At 34.0% G+C, this 23,842-nt stretch overlaps 1 protein-coding gene across 1 annotated transcript; it reads right to left on the bottom strand.

The window, feature by feature from the left end:
* Positions 1–4,390: 4,390 nt before the first annotated feature.
* Positions 4,391–12,880, bottom strand: LOC131062506 (uncharacterized). The gene is made up of 8 exons (XM_057996177.2): positions 12,557–12,880; positions 10,290–10,313; positions 9,385–9,490; positions 9,144–9,212; positions 7,223–7,716; positions 6,862–7,123; positions 4,839–5,047; positions 4,391–4,712 (listed from the first exon to the last, which is right to left on the bottom strand). Exons 1-8 carry the CDS (start codon positions 12,559–12,561, stop codon positions 4,646–4,648), a joined length of 1,236 nt encoding a protein of 411 aa, XP_057852160.1. The 5' UTR covers positions 12,562–12,880; the 3' UTR covers positions 4,391–4,645.
* Positions 12,881–23,842: the final 10,962 nt, after the last annotated feature.

The raw sequence follows: 23,842 nt of genomic DNA on the forward strand, positions 1-23,842 counted from the left end.
CCACGCGCACATCTTCCTACTTCTAAATCTGTCTCAAAGTGCATTGTTTTTGTCTTCTCCTTTGGTTCTTCTTCACCTGAGTAAGCTCTAAACTTCCTAAAAATAGCACCTCTAGAAAATGTCATTTTATTGGGTAGAGGATTCCAAAATTTATAATCTTTTACATTCTCACTGTAATCAACAAAGATGCATTTATGAGCTTTTGGATCCAATTTAAATTGCTTCTCCTAAGGCACGTGAACAAAAGCCTCACAACCAAAGATCCTTAAGTGAGAAACCGAATGCTTTCTACCTGTCCACATTTCATAAGGATTTTTCTCAATTAGAGTTGAACAAGGAGATTTATTAATTAAATAACAAGCAGCACCAATAGCTTTTGCCCAAATGCATATATCAAACTTAGCACCAATTAACATGCGCCTAGCTCTTTTCATTAAGGTTTGATTCATTATTTTTACCACCACATGTTTTGGGGGATTATAAAGAGCAGTTTTTTGTCAAACAATATCAACATGCTTGAAGAACTCATTAAAGTCCCTATAACAATATCCAACCCCATTATTAGATCTCAACACTATAATCTTATAATCTCATTGTTTCTCAATGAAAGACTAAATTCCTTAAACTTAGTGAAAACTTCATATTTAGAAATCATAAAATAAATCCAATTGTATCTCGAGACATCATCAATGAAGGAAATATAATACCGAGATGTATGATGCACTCGACTGCCAGTGGATGCTCCTTGACTTATACAATTTCAACCAATTTGTACAATTCATGATCTTCCCATACCAAGAGCATCTTCTTGGTCTCTTTGTCAACTATGTAGGTATTTGTGATTGCTAAAGACATCTAGATGAAACAATGCTTCATAATCTACTCATTAAGACTTAATAATTAATCTCTATTTATGAAACATGATACACGTTAAAATAAAGACTCTCTAAAGGATGTATTTGTATTGCAAATGCCTACTACCATGTACTTCTACCCAATGCCAAACATCTCTAAATCTTATTAAGAACTATTAGCAATATACTCTATTGACCATTCCTACTTACCAATGAAATAGTGTGATGCCCGTATATCTATATAACAAGATAATGTCTAAGACTAATTTGGGGATCTTTAGGGCATTAACGTGTAGAAAGTTGGCCCCATTTGCTCCTACTTTTTGGGGGGAAAGATTCCAAATAATCGCGTAGCACAAAAAAAAATTTATTCATGGGACCCCCTCTTCCTTACAAATGGAGCTTATGGGACCACCTCTTCCTTAAAAATAGAGCTTAAGCCCCCCTCATGGGACCCCTGCCTAATTGACCATTACAAATAAAAAAATAAAAATTGAGAACTTAAAATATTAGGCCAAAAGTCACATCATCAAGAGTGGCATCGCAATTGGTGTGTATCTACTTCTAAATTCACCTGATTCATCAATGCTTTTTGATATTTAAAATTAGCAATACTTGAAAATACCTCCGAAGGATGGTTAATACATCACAAACATAGATATTCACCTACATCAAAACTAAAACATCTAAAAATCAAGGACAACAAATCTAGGCTCTTATGGTGAACATGCCAATCTATCATTTTAAAGCACCATACACAGTTGTTAACACTAGAATGCAAAAAAAAAATGTATTAAGTAATGCTGAAACGATGATGTGATGATAAATGAATGTTAATGAATGCCTCTAAAGACAACAACATAGAAATAAAAACTAAGGTGAAAGTCGACCAAAATTTAAATTTGAATTTAAATATTTAAGATGGTCAACTCCACATCTATTAAGGTTGCACCCTTAAAATGGCAAAGATAGTGGATAAGTGCAACAATATAATAGTGGGAGTGAAGCGTGCAATAAGGTGTAAAGTACAAGGCCCATGTCAGAAAGTGTACATGCATGTACGACGTAGCGAATTAAGTAGTTAATGTGCGATAGTAGCTGAGGGGCCGAGGTAGTGGATAAATGCAATAATGCGTGTAAGGGAATGAGAAAATTGTGTGGAATTAAGAGGCCAACTTTACTAAAGCTAGTAAAATTTGTCAAGACATTGTGGACAAGGTGCCAACTTTGCTCAAGATTGGGCCATTTGTATAAGGACATTCTCTCAGATAGGCACAACTAAATGTAGCATGGCATGAATATACAAATTTGATCATTACAAATATTTATATGGCACTTAGTAGCACAAATGCATGCCTCTAGTGTCGATAAATATCTGTTGACGATGCCAAGTACAATTTTTTGTGACATTTGTAAAAAAACATTGTGACAAGGTGGTGGATAAATACAAGAATGTGTAAATAGTGTGGAATAAGGGTGCCAACTTTGCTCAAGATTGGGCCATTTGTCAAAGGACATTCTCTCGAAATGGGCACAAAATTAAGTGTCTCTACAAATTTCTCCATAAAAAATATTTTTGTCACTTGATAACACAAATTTATGCCTCTGGTGTTTATAAATATCTGTTATAATGTAACTACAATTTTTTCTTACCAATTCACAGTTTCATAATTAGAATTGGTTTCCTAAGCTAAAAAAATAGTTTTACCACTGCAAACGGTTATAAAACATTGAAATTTCACTTCCAGTCGTTAGCTATGACAAACTTTGAACAACTTACCGAGTAATGTCCAAAACCTAAGATTTTAGATATAAATGCCAAAAGTTTAATGAACAGGTTAAATACTGTGAGACTCGTCAAGCTCAAAGATACATTTTCTATAAGAAAAAGTGTCAGCTCGAAGATATTGTGCTTGCATCTTAATTTTACTCAAGGTAGAAAAGAAGTTATTTTTAAGTAGGCAATGATAGTGCATATGCACTACCACTTCATTTGGATGTATGTGTTGCGCAATGGTGGGCCAGCAATCCTTCAACAAATAAATAATGTTATCCAAAAGGGGCATCGGGGAAGAACCATATGCAGCCCTCAATTTATACTGCACTGTTTTGCCTTCATAGAAAATGTGTTCATTGCAATATAAATACAGGAAATCAATCACCTGATGGTTATCTGCACACTCGGACTAAATAGAAAAAACATTCTATAATCAAGTGAAGGAAACACGGTTGATCTCTGCTCCAGATGCTTATAACATCAATGCAAAATTCCCTAGGTGAGAAAGGGGAATTGATCAAAGTAACAGGTGTATGCAGTGTCATTCTTGTTGCAAGTGGCAATCATCTGTGTTATCACAATATTCATAACGAAACTCCATACTCCCAGGTGCAGTTGAAAGCAGAATTAATATACCTACTGAAGTAACTGAAGCTCTACAAATCAGTCAATCTAAGACCAACAGTACAGTTAATTAAAGAACAAATCAGCCCTTTTTATGATAGGTGTAGTTGGAAGAACCATATGCAGCCCTTAGTTTATACTGCACTGTTTTGCCTTCATTGAAAATGTGTTTATTGCAATATAAATACAGGAAATCAATCACCTGATGGTTATCTGCACACTCGGACTAAATAAAAAAAACATTCTATAATCAAGTGAGGGAAACACGGCTGATCTCTGCCCCAGATGCTTATAACATCAAGGCAAAATTCCCTAGGTGAGAAATGGGGATTGATCAAACTAACAGGTGTATGCAGTGTCATTCTTGTTGCAAGTGGCAATCATCTGTGTTATCACAATATTCATAATGAAGCTCCATACTCCCAGGTGCAGTTGAAAACAGAATTAATATACCTACTGAAGTAACTGAAGCTCTCCAAATCAGTCAATCTAAGACAACAGTACAGTTAATTAAGGAACAAATCGGCCCTTTTTATGATAAGTGTAGTTGGAGTCAATCCAAGTCCAAACCATATTACCAAAGCAATGCAACAAACTCACTTAAAATAATAGAAAACACCCATCATAAAAAGGGGCTGAATTAATTTTCAGTGGATTAGAGACAAAACTGAACCAGCAAAACATGAAATAAGAGGTACGTAACTGCGAAAAGCACACAACAGGAAGAGAAGATAAAGAACCTACAATAAAAATTGATAACATTCTTGCATTTTTATCACAAGAAATTATTTAAAATTTAGTTAACGAAGATGGGGCACTCAAACCTTTTTGTAACACACACCTTGAAACACTAGACAATTAATGAAATAGATAAAATATCCAATACAGAGCAGCAAATATAATCAGAAAATTCTTTAAAAACCAAGAATAAATTTACAGTAGATAATATGAAATATTACATACAAAGCTAAAAACTCCAAAAATATCTTTCCACAAGCTATGTAGTTAAACAAAATGGTGTTGAAGTCTTTCATTAACTATAATTAAATTTAATATTATTAAAACATCTAGTCAACCAATCAAAGTGAAAATAACAGCTACAAGTTCTAACAAACAAAGCCACAATACAAAAAACTAAATCAAATAAGCTTCTAGGTGCATCTTAAGTCTTATTGCTTTCTGTGGCACAGATTTAAGTCTCTCTGATAGCACTCAACAGAGTAGAAGTGGATTATATATCTCACTCCAGTTTTGGCATTAAACTTAATATAAGTCATATAAAATAGGACTAGATACTAATCGAATATATGGTAAGTGAACTGGGAAGAAACTCCACCCATGAATTTCAAAGTAACTTATTAATAAATAATCCTATTTTATACTTTTAAAATTATTCTTCTTCCTCAGCTTCTTCTAACCATTTCACAAAAGGCTCCAGTGACTTCACAAAAGTTTGTCTGCAAAAGTGCAATTTTCATATCAGATCCAGCTCTTACAATCACAAAGCAAAAATATGAAATGCACTATTTCCTAATAACGCACTTGTCAGACTCAGAAGTAAAAATATGCCAGCCTGCCATTACCTGCCCTTTGGGTTGCTGCCCTTACGAAACCACAGCAATATAGTATCTTCAGCAAGAACATCCATGTCATAGAGTGACCTTACAATTTCAGGAAAGAGTTTCATAAGCTTGGCATCCTCGTAACACTGAATTTGGACCTTGTAAATTAACTCCAACTCAAGTTTTCCAGACGTGCAAAATGTATTAAGAAGTTTTGCCCATGCCTTGACCTGAAACAAGAATGATTAAGATACTTGTTCAGTACCCTGAACAAAACACCCATGATAATACATCTTCTTTGTCTGGCATATATAGATAATCACATATCAGAAAATAGTTAAGACTTCACATCTTCTAAAGAAATGAACTGCAATTGATTTCAGTTGGTAACCAAATGAGGTCAATAAGACTTGAGAAGAAACACAATGTCAAGCAATCGGGAGCTATTAGCAATTCTGGCAATCACAAAACAATTGGGACCATAGGAGATGCATTGACATGAGGCACTTTCAATCATTCTCAAAATATAAAACCACATGAGGCACTTTCAATCATTCTCAAAATATAAAACCACATGAGGCACTTTCAATCATTCTCAAAATATAAAACCATATTAGAGAACAATAATTGTTACAATGATTACACTTGAAAATTAATATGTACATAATAATGATTCACGAGTTCCACATGCCTTGAACCCACCAAAAATATAAGGAAATGGTCCATTGAGTAGAGAAGACTTTAATAAGGATATAACAAAAAAATAATAATCTATTAGATTCCTAATGATGATTGATTAACCTGACTCAACAAATGCTTGCCAAAGACTTCATAACTCAAGATAAATCAAAGACCATGAATAGAAGATATTTATTTTTAGCAGATGCAAATATATAATGCAACAAGAGTGTAGCAAGCCTACGTGAAGAACACATGAAAACGTATATTTACATTTCTCTTAATTGCACAAACCCAAAAGCCATTTCTATTCCCCATGAACAGAGCATGTATTATTTATTAGCAAAGCCACACAATTGAGGAGCCCAAGCACAAGAGTGCCTTTGACAGTGGTGATGACAAGAAGAAAACCACACTTCAAAGTTCAAACCATAGAAACAACAATAAGGCAGAGAGAAGAAAAATAGAGATCCTAGGTTTCTTAACCTAAAATTTTACCCTGAATTTTTTTGAGCTGTATCTAAAACTCAAAATCCTGATTTTGCAGATATATTTTAGATTGTGAGCTGCATCAAATTTTAAAATAGAGCATAATGTAACTGATATAATTTAAATACTTAATTTACTAATTATTAGACTCGTCTTAAAAGGCATGTAGGAAAAATAACAAAAAATATATCAAGACAGGTTTAAGATATATTAAACTGGATATATGCTTTTACAGAGACAAGGAAGTCAGTGTTCCACGACCGTTGGGGACGGGGAGACAGGGGGGCACGGGGACGGGCTTCGGGGGCGGGGGGACAAAGGGAAAAAGTTTTGGGGACGCGTTTCGGGGACGGGGGAACTTGGGCCTGGGAGGGGGAAACGCGTTTCCGTGGAACACTGCAAGGAAGGCTTTATCACTACTTTGAACTTTTATATTCCACAGAAATATGACACACCCAATATGTAATGTAGACCATAACTAGCACAGAACTACCAGAAACCTGACCTACCATGCCAAGATGTTTTCATGTGTCTCAAAACCCATGTCATTTACAGGGAGAATTATGCACGTGTTCACTAATACTCACATGAACTGGCAAGTGTCAACATCATGTTTTAAGTAGTTCTCTCCACCCCGAGTGTGATGCACCACTTGATGCAAATGAATGACATTGTAAGTATATATACATAAGAAAAAATCAAAAATTGATTAATGATGGTTATATTTTGTTACTTGGCATTATTTTTATCACCAAGCACACTGCATTTGCTCACCATGAACCATCCCTATCTTATATAGCTTTAATTATTTTTTGTTAGAAGGAAAAAAAGAAATAAACAGAAAGGGATATAATACAAGTGGTTTATGGTTACTAACCTGACGCAAGGCCAAATTTGCATTTTGCTGTTGATTCTTGCCAGACCACTGTACAGAATCCATAAGAGCATCCCATAAGAGACGCACAATTTCAATGTCAGGTAGATTTGACTCTTTATGGCGTTGTTTAACATTTTCAATCACATCATCAATATCACTATTTTCAGTAATCAAGGTCATTAATGCAGCCTTCAGCTCCTTCAATTTTACATCAAAGATTTTCTTTTCATTGTAATCAACAAGAGCTCCAAGACCCTCCTTGCTGTCACAACGAATAATACGAGTCAATAAAAATCAGCTTGGAAAAACTACTAATGTCAAGTAAACAAAATATTTTACTCAATGCCGAACACATTCCTACCTGAAGTGCTCTGCAAATGCCTCCGTAGTACGCTTCTGCACTGGAAACAATTCCAGTAGATTATCTTCCATCTTTCCTCTCTTCAGCAGTCCTATGAGATCATCAAGGCTGTTATCCACCAAGTACTCCTTAAAAAAGTCCGTAATGAATGAAAGCACAATGCCTTTGGCCACAAGATTGTCTTTAAGGAGAGGTTGAAAAACAGTTTCTGGTGGTAGCCCAGACAGTTTCTGAGAGAAAGTGAGTGCAGTGAAAACAGCAAGCTTCTTTCTTTCATTTTCTTCAAACAGTTCAAGTGACTGCAAGAACTTTCGCATAACATTTTCAAGATTCTTGATTAGGAAAGGTCTCCTGCGTAGTATCTTCTGTATGTAAAGAACAGATGGCAAGATACTCTGCCTTGAAGGTTCACAATTCAAAACAGCGAAGGTATGCCGATCACATTCTTCAGGCTTTACGGTACCAGGTTGTGTGCGACCTCCTGTAAAGACCACCTGCAAAAAATTTGTACATGTCCGCATTAAAGTGTATTTACAATGACAGATATCAAAAAATTAATAATTGCTGTGTAAATCAAAGTAGCAAAAATTGAACAAATTGGCAAAATAAAAGATAAAAAAATTGAAAAAAGGTGGAATTTGATCAGGTAAATTTGAGGTAGTATTAGGTTTAGTTAAAAATGGGGTTAGGTTAAAGGTTAGCAAAAAAATTGAAAAAAAATCTACAGAATGCAAAATCACAGAAACCCTTAATTTTTTACAAAAAAAAACTCTGGAAAATGCATGGCTGAACCATAAATTACGAGATATGATTGGCCTGCTAATTAAATGGTTTATCAATATGATATATATCATGATTTTCTGGCAATTTTTCATGAAAGTTCTGTTTTCTGATAAATCACAATTTATCAAAAGTTTTAAGCAAAATTTGCTACTAAAGGTGTAAATCACATAAAAAAATGTAATTTAATTGTATGGCTAATAACCTAGCTAAAGGAAAACAAGGTGACACATAACTTCAGTAGCAGCAGATTTAGCAAGTGTCAACAAGGCATAATTAGTCTTTTAGTTTCTACATCAAAATACTAAAGTGAACTCCCATGCCAGGTTTCTCAAGCTGTGAACTACCATTCTAAAGAGATATGAACAATGTAGTCCATTGACAAGCATTGTGGTCTCATCACTTGTTGCTACATACATATCCATAAATGTTTCACACAAAGCATGAGTGATTCCTTACAACAAGATATGCATGCTAGTTTTCAGCAGTTCAGGTTTGGAAACCAGTATTGGCAACATTCAATCTTCAGATCATATGCAAAATTTAGACATTCGCATCACTTTCTACACATCCAAAATGGGAATTCATCTTGCACACATTTGTGGTGTTATTCAACAAGTGTGAATCATCTTCAACATCCAGTTTCAAGCATCTACCAACACCACATCATCACATTGTGGGGAGGTTGCATAGTCTCTCATTTCTCTCTTATGGGGAGGAACATTCATTGTACTAGTGCATAAAAGTAGTATTTAGAGGGTCATCATGAGTGCATAATTAGTCTTTTAGTTTCTACATCAAAATACTAAAGTGAACTCCCATGCCAGGTTTCTCAAGCTGTGAACTACCATTCTAAAGAGATACTTATTCCACCACACTATATAAGGGTCAATTTGCAGAAAGAAGTGATACTGAACTACAAGTAAAAACTTAAATTTCTATAGCTTTCAAATAATGCCAACACTAAGATTCCACCAAAAATAAACCTCAAAAGACAATTGCCAAGAATAAAGGATGTCAATGGGCACAATACAGTTTTCCAAACAGATACCACCAAAAAGGAACAAAGATGGTTTCCATCCAAGCAAAAAATAATAACCCAAACAAAGAGGCATGTCAAGCTAATCAAACAAATTCAAACCTCGAAAAACGTGTCACCATATCTTGAGAAGTCAAGATCTGCAGACTCAATGCTCTTGGCAGTAAGTTCCTGAAAAAAGCAAATGCCATTTAGCTCAAAACACAGTTTTAAATTTAAATTTTTCTTTGAAATAAACAACTAATTCTTTCTACCAATGAAGCTTGGCAAATATCACTGACCAGTTATTATTAGTTTCACTCAACCATACAGAATAAGTCTTAACACTGCATGTACCACCTACCAAGTTGCCGTCATGCTCAAGATAGATCTGTACCACTGCATCCGCAAATGTTGCGGGGTCCAAAGGAGCTGCAATATTCCGTTTGCGGGTCTTAATCCGCGCACCGCTGCATTTTAGAAAAATCAATAGAGGGATAACAATAATAACTGAAAAGTAAAAAGTAATTGAAAAAAATTAGCCCTACAATTATTTACTTGTATGAGAAATGGATTGGAAAAGAAGCCCAAAAAACACAAATACAAAGAAAACTTGTCAAATAATTAAAAAATTAAACGATGACCAGTGGGGAAATCAAATCTAGATAATGACAGTCACTAATTACTCGATCAGTTCAAGGAATCATGAGCTATTTAGTATTTACCATTTACAAAATTCCAAGTATACACAAATGCAAAAGCATGGGATCTCATGCACCTTCTATAATTAGATTCTATTATTTTGGTTCCCACAAATTATGCAGTGAACTTACTGGAGACAAATGTAAAAAGATCATTCATAAGTACAACATAACAAAATGATAACAGATTAATCTAATCAAAAATCACATTGAAGTCAAAGATAACATTGTCATATGTAATATTTTGGTTCCCACAAATTATGCAGTGAACTTACTGGAGACAAATGTAAAAAGATCATGCATAAGTACAGCATAACAAAATGATAACAGATTAATCTATTCAAAAATCACATTGTCATATGTAATCTCTGTTATATTTCTCTGCTGCTTTAGCTCCAATATTAAAAAAATAAGAGTGAAGAATAAAATTGAATGACCAATACCATCAAGACTATGATGCCTATGATTATAGAGTTATTGAAAATTCACAAAAAAACTATCTTCAAAAGTTGACTAATAATACTAGTATTACAAGTGTGCAAAGCACATAGAAATATAAATGACTTACCCAAGAGTGGGCTTCTCCTTCGAGCTGCAGTACAAAGAGAAATGATAAATGTTAATATCCACAACGGCCTATAATAGATTCAAGCTTATAATTCAACTAAAATTTCAACAAAACAAATCAAACACATACAAATGAACCAAATCAAAACTAATGAGTAAAGTTGAGTCGGAGTAACTATCCAGATGACAGAACAGTGACTATTGCAGAGCAAACTCTGGTCTCTTTCAAGCATAAGTAATTTAAAAATTAAAACAAAATATCTGATTCGTTATTGTAGATGATTACTTTGAAGATGCAAGTGTGAAGTCTGAGGTCTTAAAACTGGGATATTGTTCATTGTGAGCAAAACAAAGGCCATAACACAGAGCAGAAAATTTTTAAAAAGTAATAAATTTGAGCTTGCAATATAACAATAGTTAAATAAAACACTTAATTTGCGTTGACAGACACATTTTACACCAAGAAACGACTTGCTCTTTTGAGGGGTGTATCCATGCCAGTGGTTTGTTGCAAGAGGAACATTAAAGGCTGAGATTGTTAGTTAATAATAATATCTAATTCTGAATAATAACAATAATTTAGTTTTTTTTCCAGATAAAGCTTTTTTACAAGTTGGCATATTCAAGTTCTTATCCTCATACAGTTTATTTCCAAGTTATTATAATCCAGTTTTTATCCTGAGAGTTTTAATTCCAAGTTAAAATATTCAAGCATCATTGTAAATTTGAAATATTCCCAGATGGCAATCCTACAAGTGCAAGAACATAGGTACTGGCACTTCTAGTCTTTTCAGTAGCTATCTGACACCATCAGATCCACGTTAAGATTGATCCATGCAAGTGTCTAATGGTCAGAAGAACTCAAGCGTAACTCTTCAAAAGCTAATCAAAAGTGTCAAAAGTGAGCACACCTATGGAAGCAAAAATACCACTCCTTTAGAAAGTTATCACAAGTTGAATTAACATTTATGTTCTACACCATCGTAGTATTATCCTTCTAAGTTCATTGCAAAATATGATTCTAAAGTAGCATCAACAAAGATGCTGGGAAAATAGAATAAAAGAAAGTAACTGCCAGGAAGACAACATCACATTGGTTTTTACATCGAGTCCAGCCAAAACCATAAATCAGTGATGTAGAACGACTTTCAATCAAAAAATCATTATACACCAATAGCTCTAAGATCCAGAGTAAAACATGCCAAATCAATTAGAAAATAGCTAATAGCAAGATCCTAACAATCAACTGATCGTTAAAACCATCTCTCAAAGTAAAGTTCCATGTAAAACAATTCATAAAAGTAATGGAAATTGTGTCCTAGTGCGTAAATGACGACCTGCTTTATGAGTTCAATTGACGATGTTAGACTTTGACGTTTGGTCAAAATTTGCATTATCACTACATGCGAAACAAATCTGACGGTATAAGAAAACTATTATTTTTTAACCTATTGTCCATGTGCTCACACTAATGGTAGAGTTATACACAAATAAGCTATAGCTACACAAATGATTAAAAACTGTATAACCGCATTATAAAACTGAATGAAAAACTTCAAAACAGCTAAAGAACACGCAGAATTAAATAACGATGGAAAATCAAACCCGTCAGAGATCTGCTCATCAAATGTTTATTTTGAAGTTCATATCATCATACCAGGCAAAACAGTAACAAGGCCTCAAAATATAACCCGGAAATTTCCACCTTCATCCCCACCATTGAGCAAAACGGCCTCAAAAACTTTAATTGAGAAAACATAACAGGAACAGATACAAACACCCCTCTAACAAAAAACTGAGGAACATTCTTTGTGAAAGAGAAAGTAGCTAAAACACAAAAACAGAAGGAGCAAAGAAGCACACAGATTTTGCAGATTAAAAATTAAACCCTCACATAAAATTCATAAAAGATTAAAAATTAAATCAAACTAAATCCAACCCAGATCTTTAAGGAAAACACTACAATCCAGCCCCATATTCACTATAATGAAAACTAACGTATAAACCCGATTGCAGAATAGCCATCCCCTATTGCAGAGAAAAGACTGTAATTTGTGACTTCGAAAAAAGAAAGAAAGAAGCCAATATCTTAATACACAAAATCTACATCAAATCCAGAAACCCTAAAATCGCCATATTCAAACCCTACCAATTGAGTAACGAGCCACTGAAAATCCCTCATTCCGTATAAAAACAGTCGAACCCACAAGAAAATGCATGTCATGATCCTTTCGTTGCAGTAATATAACAAAGAGTTTGAACACTTACCTCATAAACTAAGACTGGGAAGAATCAAAAACCTCAAAGAGTCGAAAGCCAAGCGGAGCAGCGAAAAACTCTGAAACCCCAGCTAAAAAAAGGTAATGTAATGAAAAAACCCCAAAAATCCTTCCAAGAAATCGGAAATATTTTCTCCTCAACTCGAAGATGCTCTGCCCCCTCGTTGGCCTCGCCCTTTTTACAAATGAAAAGGGTGAAAAACTAAAAGCAGTTCATGCAAAGAAAAGGAACCACTAACTAAATTAAATGAAATGTATCTCAAATGAGATCAAATTTGAATTTGGAATTTTAACTAGATTCGAAGCTTTTTATTTCTGACTTGATGAAGAGCGATGTGTCTGTTTATATTGGGACAAGTGGTGAGATAGTTAAACAATAACTTTGATTTCTTAAAAAAAATTGTAGAAAAATATAATTCATTTTATGGGTCTTATGGGGCTTAAACATCTTATTTTTTATTAAGGGCAGGGCCTCATGCAACTTCTTAGCTTATTTTGGCTATTAGCTGCTGCTCCACTTTTTGTGCAACAATTTGTGGAGCTGATGGCCCCATGCACAAAAAAATTGTGCTTATTTTTAAGCACCCCTTTTAAATGACACTTTTAAATGAAATTTTTAATAATATTTTTTACATATAAAATTTAAAGCAAAATTTAAGGCAAATAAAAAGGAAAGGAAAAAAAATTGGTGAAGCCACTAAGCAGCCACATGGGGACATGGGGTAAGACTATACAATTCAGGTAGCCTCAAATTGAGGAACCCTCTTATAAATTGCAATGCATGAGGTAAACTTTTTAACTGATCGATGATGTTGGTGGGGAGATTGGACCTCGTGACCTCGTGCATCTAAATTTTTAATAGCACAAGGTCTCATGAAGCAAAAAACAATGTTACAAGAAGTAGGAGGTCCCATGAAGCAAAAAAAATAAAGTGTTAGAAGATTAATTGGAATCTTTTGGAAAAATGGCAGTCCCTACTTTTTAAGACTACATATCTGAGTAGGTGAAAATATGAGGGGCTAAAAATTGTCCCACCATCTTAGGCCTTTTTTCTCCCACTTGTCAATCATCTCAAATTTCAATTCTTACCAATTAAATTGTTGTTATTTTATATTTATTACTCTGTTAAGCCTAAAGGGGCAACATAGTTGGTTAAGGGTTTTGGGTTCTTCCCATATAGGTCATGAGATTGATTTGCGTTGTCTCTGGTTAAATGGCATGTGGTTGGTTTAGGTCTAATCGTTGCTTCTTGTGGACTAGTCTCCCCTCAACTTGCCTTTGCAGCACCCCAAAACTTGGCAAAAAAGTAAGACCAAGACAAGGTCTATTGAGACATTAGGTCAAGCTAGAAGGACCCAATGCTTGTCGTAGCTTATAGAGATACCACAGGGTTATCCAAAAAAAAAAAAAAAAATTACTCTATTGAATCGAATATGCTAAATAATAAAATTCATGAGACCACCAAATTCCATTAATTTTGGAGCTTAAACTTTTAAGTTTAAATTGCACTACAAATTCATGAGATCAACAGTTTTAAAATAATCCTAAAAAATCTTGTTAGAGTTATCTTGTATTAGCTAATAATTATTTATTTAATTATTAGTCTATTATACTCTATGCTTAAGCTAAACTTAGGAATTTGATAATATGGTAGGTTATTATCCCTTTAGGGTTTCTTTAAGGTTGCACAACTTTAGGGTTGCATATTATCCTTTTATAAGGATTGTATTGTATTTTTTCATTTAATTGATTCCCTCTCTGAATGATAATTTTTTTCTTCAGAGCCATTATTGTGTTTTGCCTCCAATCTTCTCTTGTGACAGTATTCTGCTAACAGGTTTTATTGGGATCCCTGAAGTTGTATTTCTTCAACTTCTTCATGGTATCAGAGCCTACATCTGATGCTACTTGTTCTTGAATTTTTTAGAAGATTTTTAGAGGTTAGGGTTTCAATTTTTTCAGAGCTTTTTTATTGGACTTGGGGTAGCTATTTTGTTTTTGATCATTTTGGGCTCAAACGGACCTCATCTTTGAACTCAGAATGCCCAAAAACCCCCCATTTCCATATAAAAATTGTCAAATTTTGACAAATTTGGGTTCTGAACATTTTTTTGTTGTCTTTTTGGCACGAATTTTGAGAAATTGTTAAAAAAAATTAGAGCAGTCTGGGCCAAAAAAAAAGACCTCACCGTTGACTGTCGAAGGGCGTTTCCAGCTATTTTGATATATAATTCGACCTCTTTCGGTGACAAGGGCATTTGGGTCATGATTTTTTCATTGGCACGCTTTACAAGGCACCAAAATCCGTACGGTTGTACCTGCAAATGCACCAGAAAAATTTTCGGAATTTTTTTGTTTTAACCCTTTTTATGCCTTAAAAGATGGTTTTTTTCTTTTGGTCGTAACTTGGTCATACGGAGGCACTTTTTCGAAAACTTTATATCGTCAAAAAGCTCTTTTCGAGCTCTCTTCAGATCTAGAGGTTTAAATTTTTTCTTTATCTTTTTTAATGGTGTTTTTTGTTGTCAAAGCCAGAGGTTCTTTTTTGCACTCCAAGACACATAACTTGAGCATCCGAACTTCATTTTTTGAAAACTTTATATCATTGGAAAACGTGTTTTGTGTACTTTCAGATTCTGCTTCGGGTACATTTTATTCAGTTTTTTTTCTTTTCAGCACTTTGGTGAATATCTTGGATGTTTCAGGTCCTGGGATCTCTTTCTTTGAGTAGGATGTCTCATCTTTGGTTGTTCTTTCTGTGTTTCCAGCCTTATGTCTCTTCTGATCATTGTAGATTGTTTTTTGTGAGCATCTTCTTTATGCAAACGCACTGAGATAAAGTGTCACTATGCATTGTATACTTGGGATCTTGCACATCTTGTGCCTTATTATACATGCACTACATTATAAAGTGTCATGGGGGGTTGATGTTTGCCTTTGTTTTCCATCTACCTTTATCACGCGAGTGTTCCTTCCACGACATTAGCCTCATGATGTGTGTGTCAAGTGAGTGTTCCTTCCATGACACTATGTACTTTCTCTGCACCTTCAATATTCCTGGTTTTTCATCATGCAGTTCTTGTTGGTCGTCCTTTTTAGTGAACCTTTCCCTCTCCCTTGTCAGCATTATGGGGGGTTTCTCTTGTTCTAATGCTTCCTTGGTTCATTGGATCGGCTCTTCAGGCTTTGGTGTTTTATGCCATCTGTATCTTCGAGTTCAGTTGTTTGCCTTTGTTTGCAATCTGATTCGAGTAGTGTTATTTGAGGGCACTCATGCAAATTACAGTCTTCTCTTCCTGATCATCTTCTATTTCAGTGGAGGTTCTTCAGATCGACAGTTATTCTTCGACAGTGTTTGCAGGTTTTTATGCTTCAGCGATTCTTCTATTATTCTTTTGCTAACGGGTGTTCTTGGGATATCTGAAGTTGTATTTTCTCAACTTCTTCAAATCTCAATAGCATCTACTGAATTTTTTTAGGAAGCCCCCTCTCCATGAGACCTCAACCTAAGGAGTAATGTTTTCATCTCACTAAAATGGTAATAATTTTTCTATGCTAGTGAAAATTATAGTGCAATTGCAATGTTTGATTTTTCTTTAATTTTTCCTATTATTTTCTAATTTTGCATTGGTGGAAACGTTTTTATTTGGGAGGATTTTAATTGTCATATTGTTATAATAATTCTAAAACCCAAAATGAACTTTTTGAATGGGCAAACATTGTATTTTGGTTAGACAACACTTTTTTAAAAAAATCGGTTGTAGGATTTTTTTAAAAGATTGTGATAAATGCATGTTTACAGACTCATTTGTAGACATGTGGTCAAGGATTTCATGTGTAATGGACTTATGTGGTGATTTGAAACGACGGTTTTGTAGAGGGCATGCAATGGGACAACTGTGAAATATTTCATCTTTTACTCATGTGGGTCTTAAGCACTATCTAGTTATGTGTGTAAGCCTTTTTAGCATTTTGCAACAAGGACATTTTGCAAATAATACAACAAACACACAAGAAGATAATCAATTCTATTCAATTCATTCAATTGCATAACCACCTATATGGGTTTTTATTAGGACAAGAACTTATGTCTAGTTTTGAGTTCAACAAAATGAAGATGTTGATCTTCCACCGCATCTCCACAATTGTTTTTAAATTGATTCTCTTACATTGCATCTCCTTTGTGTTGTGAGAAATAGGTAACCAAGAACACGATATTCAAACATAATTATGGTTAACACATCACTTGAAGCTAGTTAAGGTCAGACACCTTTCAAGGTGTATTGCATATATCCAATGAAAGACAAGTGGTGGAGTTTTGATTAGGCAAATATGTAGATAGAAAGAGCCAACTTGAGGATCTGAATTATACACAATCACTTATATTCATTGTTAGGTCGGATCAAAGCTAGACATCTTGCTTGTAATCTTTTCTATACAAATCATTTATTCTAGGTGGTTTTTTTTTCCCAATTTGTGCAAATTGGCATTTCTTCAACCTACAATTTATGTAAATATACATTTTAAGGCTTTGTGAATTGCTTCCATCTTGTAGAAAGCAAAATAAATTGATGGTGTGTTTAAATTTGCAACTTTATATTATACATATGTTAATAGATTCTTGTACATGAGTTAAATTTACCATTTGAACCTTTTTACATTTTAATAGTTAACCAAGGATTTTTTCCTCAAGAGAACTATATATATGGGGACTTCACTCATCCTTGTGATCATCATCTTGGAATGTACAGTCAATATCATACAATGTCAGTATTCAAGTCATTTGACATCCCATTTGGAAATAGATTCTTATAAAATTTATGAGTTGACCTTTGTCATTTGCATTAGAAGTGTACGAAATCAATCTCACATATGGCTTTCCACTTACAAGAATATAAAAACCTAGATTAAATTATCATTGAACTTGCTTTGTTATTTTTTACAAAACCATTACTCAATTGATAACTCTTAGATGGCACACATAAGGGGAAGAAAAACAAATTGATTCAATTCAAAGGTACCTCACTGAAGTTTAAAAATATTTCTTTATACAAGGCTTGCATCCTCGTAGCTACATCAAAAACAAATGATTTCGAATTAAAACAAGCAAACAAAAAACAAATATGGAAGACTAAAATGTGTACTAGCTGATAAGGAAGAGCAATAGCCTCATCCATGTTTGATGTGAAAAATGTGTCAATCTCAAGGTCAAAGATAAATTTTTGTATAGATTTATAGGATTTTGAAAATATAGGAAAGATCATAGTGAATAGCTAGTTCTCATCTCGAATACAAAGTGGTTTTCAAAAGAAACATAAAGTACTTACTATATAGTCCTAGAAGAATCTCGGAGCCCAGAATGTACATATTTAATAGTTTAATAACAACAATGATAGTCAAAGGGCATAGTAGTCCATTGAGGAAGAATGATGATTGCAAAATAATATGTTGTTGTATATGAGTGAGACGAGGTAGTTGTTAAAGGAACCTAATAAGTTAAAGAAAAGAGAGTAAAGAAAAATAGATAAGGGATCAATCGCACCAAATGAAATTCCCAACAAATGTTTCCCCTCAATTTCTAAGTAGGTTCATCTTGCATTGTTGCATTACTTACACCACTCTTCACTCTTCCTTCCTCTTGTACATTGCAATTACTTAAGAGGTTGACAATTTACACACTACAATTCAAATCAAGTACACACCACAAAAAAATTTATGTCATGTTCTAATCACATGAGCTCTATCTAAGCTAGTTAATAGATTGTTGTTATCATAGCATTAATTTGTATTTTATCTATATAGCCATCCATAATTGTATGGAGCAAGAATAGTTTTATGACAGCTACAAGTTTTTAGGTGTGAATTGTTTGTCCTTATTGAGAAGGCATTTGTTAGTGCTACTATTGTACCTAGCCCTCAACTTTTGTTACTCCCCTCTTAATATGTTTTAGTTTTTTCCTTGAGTAGCTATAAAAATTAAGCTAAATGTTGAGGATTTGCCCTCATTTTTTGTTTTGAAAATCTTGTATCACTCTTTTCTCTAGCTATCACTTTACTAGCTAGAAACATTATAATTGGAGCCTTGTCCCCTCACCATTTGATAGGAAATTATGGTGCAATACAATTCTTGTTTATATGGTGTGGTTGGGATGATAAATTAATCTATGTAATTTCTATGCTTTTTATTAAGTTTGGGTAGTCTGGGCTACATAATTAATTCAAATTAATTAATTATAAAGTAGTGATAGAGAATTAAAATACCGAGTTTAATTAATGTGTAGAATAAATTAAAAATAAATATATTTAATTTCATAAGTAGTAAATATATGAAGAATAAAGAAGATTTGAATTTATTAAGTTTTGGGATCATAGTTCATGTCAAAGTAGTAAATATTTTAAAATTAAAATTTTATGTTGTTTATATGCATAGATGAATCTAATTGTTATGAAAAAATCTACAACTATGAACTTGCCATGTACCCATAAACTTGACCTATATGATTTGTAAACTACTTTTCCTCACTTGGTCCAGGGTACCTTGGATCCTTCTACATTTCTTGATATATACAAGGGTTGGTGCTATTGATAAATAACTTATCTCCTAGGTTGTTATCCAATCAAGTCATGGGGGACTTTTTCCTTGATCAACCCCTTGTGAATAGATAAAATCAAGGATATAATGTTATTTTATCATTTGCATGTTGTTAAAATTATTATGCAATGTTAGATTCCTTTTAGATTACCACACAATTCTATAGATGTAAATGATATTCAAATTGTTTTATTTATTTTCAAATCTAAAAATTAATTAAATGAATACCTTTAAATACAAGGGCATAGTAACATGCCACAAAAATGTGTGTTTAGTTAACCTTGAGCAAGAAGGGTAAAGAGGAGAAGTTGGTCAAATTTGAATTTAAAATTTTACTTAGAAGGACAACCCCGTGACCTTGAAGTAGTTTTAGAACAAAAAAGGGGCTATGCTACAATGGATTTCATGTGCATAGGAATGAGTGGAACATGAAGGTAATAAAGTAAGTGGATAAAGTGAATGTATAAGGGTTTATGGACGTGGGCAATGGGATAAGTGCTAGACTTGTATAGAAATGCTTGTAATGGAATAGGTGGATAATATAGGTCCAAGGACATGACTTTGTACAAAATTGTGTCATTTGTTAGTATATGTATATTAGAGGTGTTCCCCTCAAAATAGGCACAAAACTAAATAGGAAATGGCACGTATATGTAAAATTCATCATTAAATTTTTCCCCACTTTAAGGTGCATGTGAATCTTATGCATCGCAAAGTATGTGGCTCTCACAAACATGCATGCAATTTAAATATTAGACACTCAAAGGAAATCACCATGGGGTCTATATAAAGTAATGTGCCCTATGAGGATACAATCATTTATCTTTTATGTGTGTTTTCCCTGTGAGACAAGTCTCTTAATGGCTTGTAATCACCTACATATCTAAACTTAGGAATGTTGGTGACAAGATGTGTCTCAACCCGCAATCCCCTGACCCTCAAGAATTGGTTGTATCAACATGATACATGAAATTATCAAAAGAGGAGAAAATAGTACATGAAAAGTAAATGTGACCTAAGCATGTAATCATGTGAGTATATAAGCGTGTAATTGTGTAACATTTCACACAAGCATCTAAACATATAGAAATATAATGATATGGAAATGAAATAAATAATGCATCATGTAAGCACATGGGTTGGAGGTAGCATTGATGGATATGAATGTTTCCCTAAGCACGAACAAAATAATGGTTGTGTGGCCCTAAATATCCTAGTGATACATGTGGAAGTGTGTGAAGCACTATGATCTAGGTGTATGTCATGACATCAAAAAGTACACTTGCATAAAAAGAATAGTAAGGCAACTAGAACCTAAAGCTATAGAATTGATACTATGGGAAAGGGCCCGAAATAAGGCATAAATCCATGATAAGGAACAAGGTCCCACACCAATGAAGGAGATCACTTGGTGTAATACTTCTATGTGTAATCAAAATGACTTAAGGGGGCATATAATAATTCAAGGTGTAATTATGCAAGTGTATATCAAAAAAGAGGTCCCACATGAACGAGATAATGTAATAAGGTGCCATAAAGTGTAAAAGGAAAAGATTGATGCCACCATGTAAAAGGTATGTTAGTAATCATACTAATGTGAAGGGGGAGAATACATGATGCTTCTTGTATGTGGATGTAAGGAAATGATAATTTGATTATAAGGGAGAACCATACAGTGCCTCCAACATGACTCAAACCATGTTATTATGTGCTCACAATCATAGTATCATAATTGATTGGGATAAGATGAATTAGCCTAATCGAATCATGTAACTTAAGTAATAATGTATATCATGTTGATATATAAATGTCAAAGTGTATGTGCTAATAGGATGTGATTTATAAAGAACATGAGAAATTGAACCTTTATTTATGAAGAATATATCTCATTATTTGGGAATGATGAAGCAATTAATGCACATGACAAATGGAATGAATGATAAAATCAATGATAATTCAACATGTGTATAGTCATAAGATGTGCCTTGATGTGTATAGATAGGTGCCATCGGCCAATGTGTAATAATGTACATAGACAAAAGGGGGAGTTTAAAGAAGTGATATGTAAAGATGTGATCATCAAAACATATGTATAGCTAAATACCCCCGAATGGGTTGAATAGCACAAGGATTCTCATAAGTGATGTGGGAAAGGTAGGGTGCCCCCAATATAGGGATATGGCAAAGTAAGATCTATGTGGAATAGTGGAACACACAATTCCCCCCCAACGTAAAAGTTACTCTAATAGTAGAATATGCCAATGTATGACCACCATGTAAAGCTTTGGAAGTGTGATGTAGAAAGGCAAATGTAATAGTTAATTGCAAGGAGTAAGGTGTTTCAAGTAAATGGTCAATGTATGAATAGTTAAGAAGCAATATGTATTGACATCACAAGATCAAAATATTGGTTCTAATAGTCATGATATGTTAATGTGAATTTGAACACATGCCAAAGAGTGTCTAAGTCAAATACATGCCAAGGAGTGTGCAAGTCAAGGAGTGAGTTTTGGTATTTTCTTTACACTGCTGCCTCCTTGGCATGTATTTCCTTGCATGGACATGATGTTGAACATCTAGGGAACTAAGAGGGGGGGAGTGAATTAGTTGACAACAAAACTTTTACTTAATTTTTCACAGATCTAGAATTACCAACAAGATTAATTAGAAAAGATGTAACATGAAAGCACACACGCAGATCATACCAAATAATAAACACCAGATATGATGTGGAAAACCCAATAAGGGAAAAACCACATAGAATGTTAGTTCTCAATATAACACTGGTTAAGGTGATTTATTACAAAAGGTGGCTCACTGCCAGAATTCTCACTGGCAAGAAAGAATGAAGAAAAGAGAATCCACCACCGAGACATAATCTGCAATATCGGAAAATGCTTTCGATGCCTCCCAACAACAACACACTTCACACATCAGCATCAATCGAATGTTTCATTTTCAATCTTTCACATCTTCCATTCTTTTCCATTTTTTATTCGTTTAGATCATCCTTTTATTTATACCGATCTCTAGACAACATAATCTTCCAAGTCGACCAAACAAAGATTTGAAATAGGCCAGCATTAAAAACTCATGTGGTGGAAGGGAATGAGAAGTAGACCATACCACAAGGCACTTCATCGGACAGATCAAAATGTTACATCCATCACAAATTCTAGACTTGAAACATGACGTGCATACGCTACACAAATGTCGTTACTCATTCTCCAATTTCGGATTGAATCGGACCCAAGATAGCACTACTCAACTTAACAAAAACAGGAATGGAACCAAGATACTCATGAATACAATCGATCAATACCATATCCAGTAAATAGAGAAATTTGTATCACCATCAACACAATTAATCAACACTAAATATCAACTATGGCACATCTTCTAGAGCACCAAACATTCCAAGAAACACATCTTCCAAATTACCAACTTAAGGAACCAATCCCAAAACAATATGTTGACATCAATGTGATGTAGATAATGCCACCAAAATCACATAACAACCTAAATAAAACACTTACAAGGGCACATGTGACCCTTGATGGGAGATCTTTCTCCCAATTTACCAATCTTGCTCACTAGGTCTCTTAGACATAGACCCATTTGGATCAACTTGGTGTGGAATTCCTAATTGACTCAATAATTCAAGGGAATACTTTCAAGGCATATTAGGGAACTTGGAAAACCATCTTCCATGCATTGATCAGGGTCTCTAACAATTTTTTAGATGAGTTGCTTCACAACCAACCAAATCTCTTAGGTAGCCCTACTCAGAGGGTTTTAAAGGCATAAATTTTGGTAAGGATAGTATTAGGACAAAAAAAAGGCATTTATGGATACCCATTTGTATTTTCTACAACATATCCACTTGGGTCTAGGGGTTGTTTCAGAAAGTAACCCTCTGTTTTTTACTGGTAATCCGCCAAGTAGGCCTAATTAGACCACTTTTACAAAGCAAGTGCCAATAATTTAATTACCAAAATCCAAAACTCAACTCCAAAGGTTGAGAAAAATCACATAGGGTCCAAATTTACATATTCCAACACCTAATTACACCACCCAAGTATCAAACACCAAACCCTTACGTCTACTTATGTTCACTAGACCTAACAGATGGAGATGTTAGCCTACTTTCGCCTCAAAAATACTTCAAACTCCACTTCCTAAAAAAATAATCCAAAACCCATTTGTAGAACTCCTAGGAATTCCATTCCACCATTTTTGGAAATTTACAAAGGTGGAATTGAGGTTTTATTCACATTTTTGTCTTCAAACCCTTAGAACTAGGTTTTCTGGACAGTTTTTCAGAAAAATGCTTATAAAATGCTTCAAACTTTATGTAATTTGATGAGACTAGTGCCAAATGAAAGGGAACTTAGAGAAATGTAAAATCAATCTAGTCTGAGGGTACAATTAATCCATACAAGAAAGTACTAAATGCTGCAACAAGACTGTTACTACAAAAATCTGGAAGTAGTAGTCATTAAAATGACCATAAATCCCTCAAATCTTAACCAAATTTGATGCCACCAGATGAAAAAGAAAGTTAATTCAATAAAAATTCATGTCCAATCAGTTTCAGACCACCATTAATTTGTACAGGCATGTTGGAATCAAAAGAGCAGCAAAAAACCAATTCAAATTGCATGAAATTGAGATGCTTTATTG

Source organism: Cryptomeria japonica, chromosome 1 (genome assembly GCF_030272615.1).
Source record: "Cryptomeria japonica chromosome 1, Sugi_1.0, whole genome shotgun sequence".
NCBI lineage: Eukaryota > Viridiplantae > Streptophyta > Pinopsida > Cupressales > Cupressaceae > Cryptomeria > Cryptomeria japonica.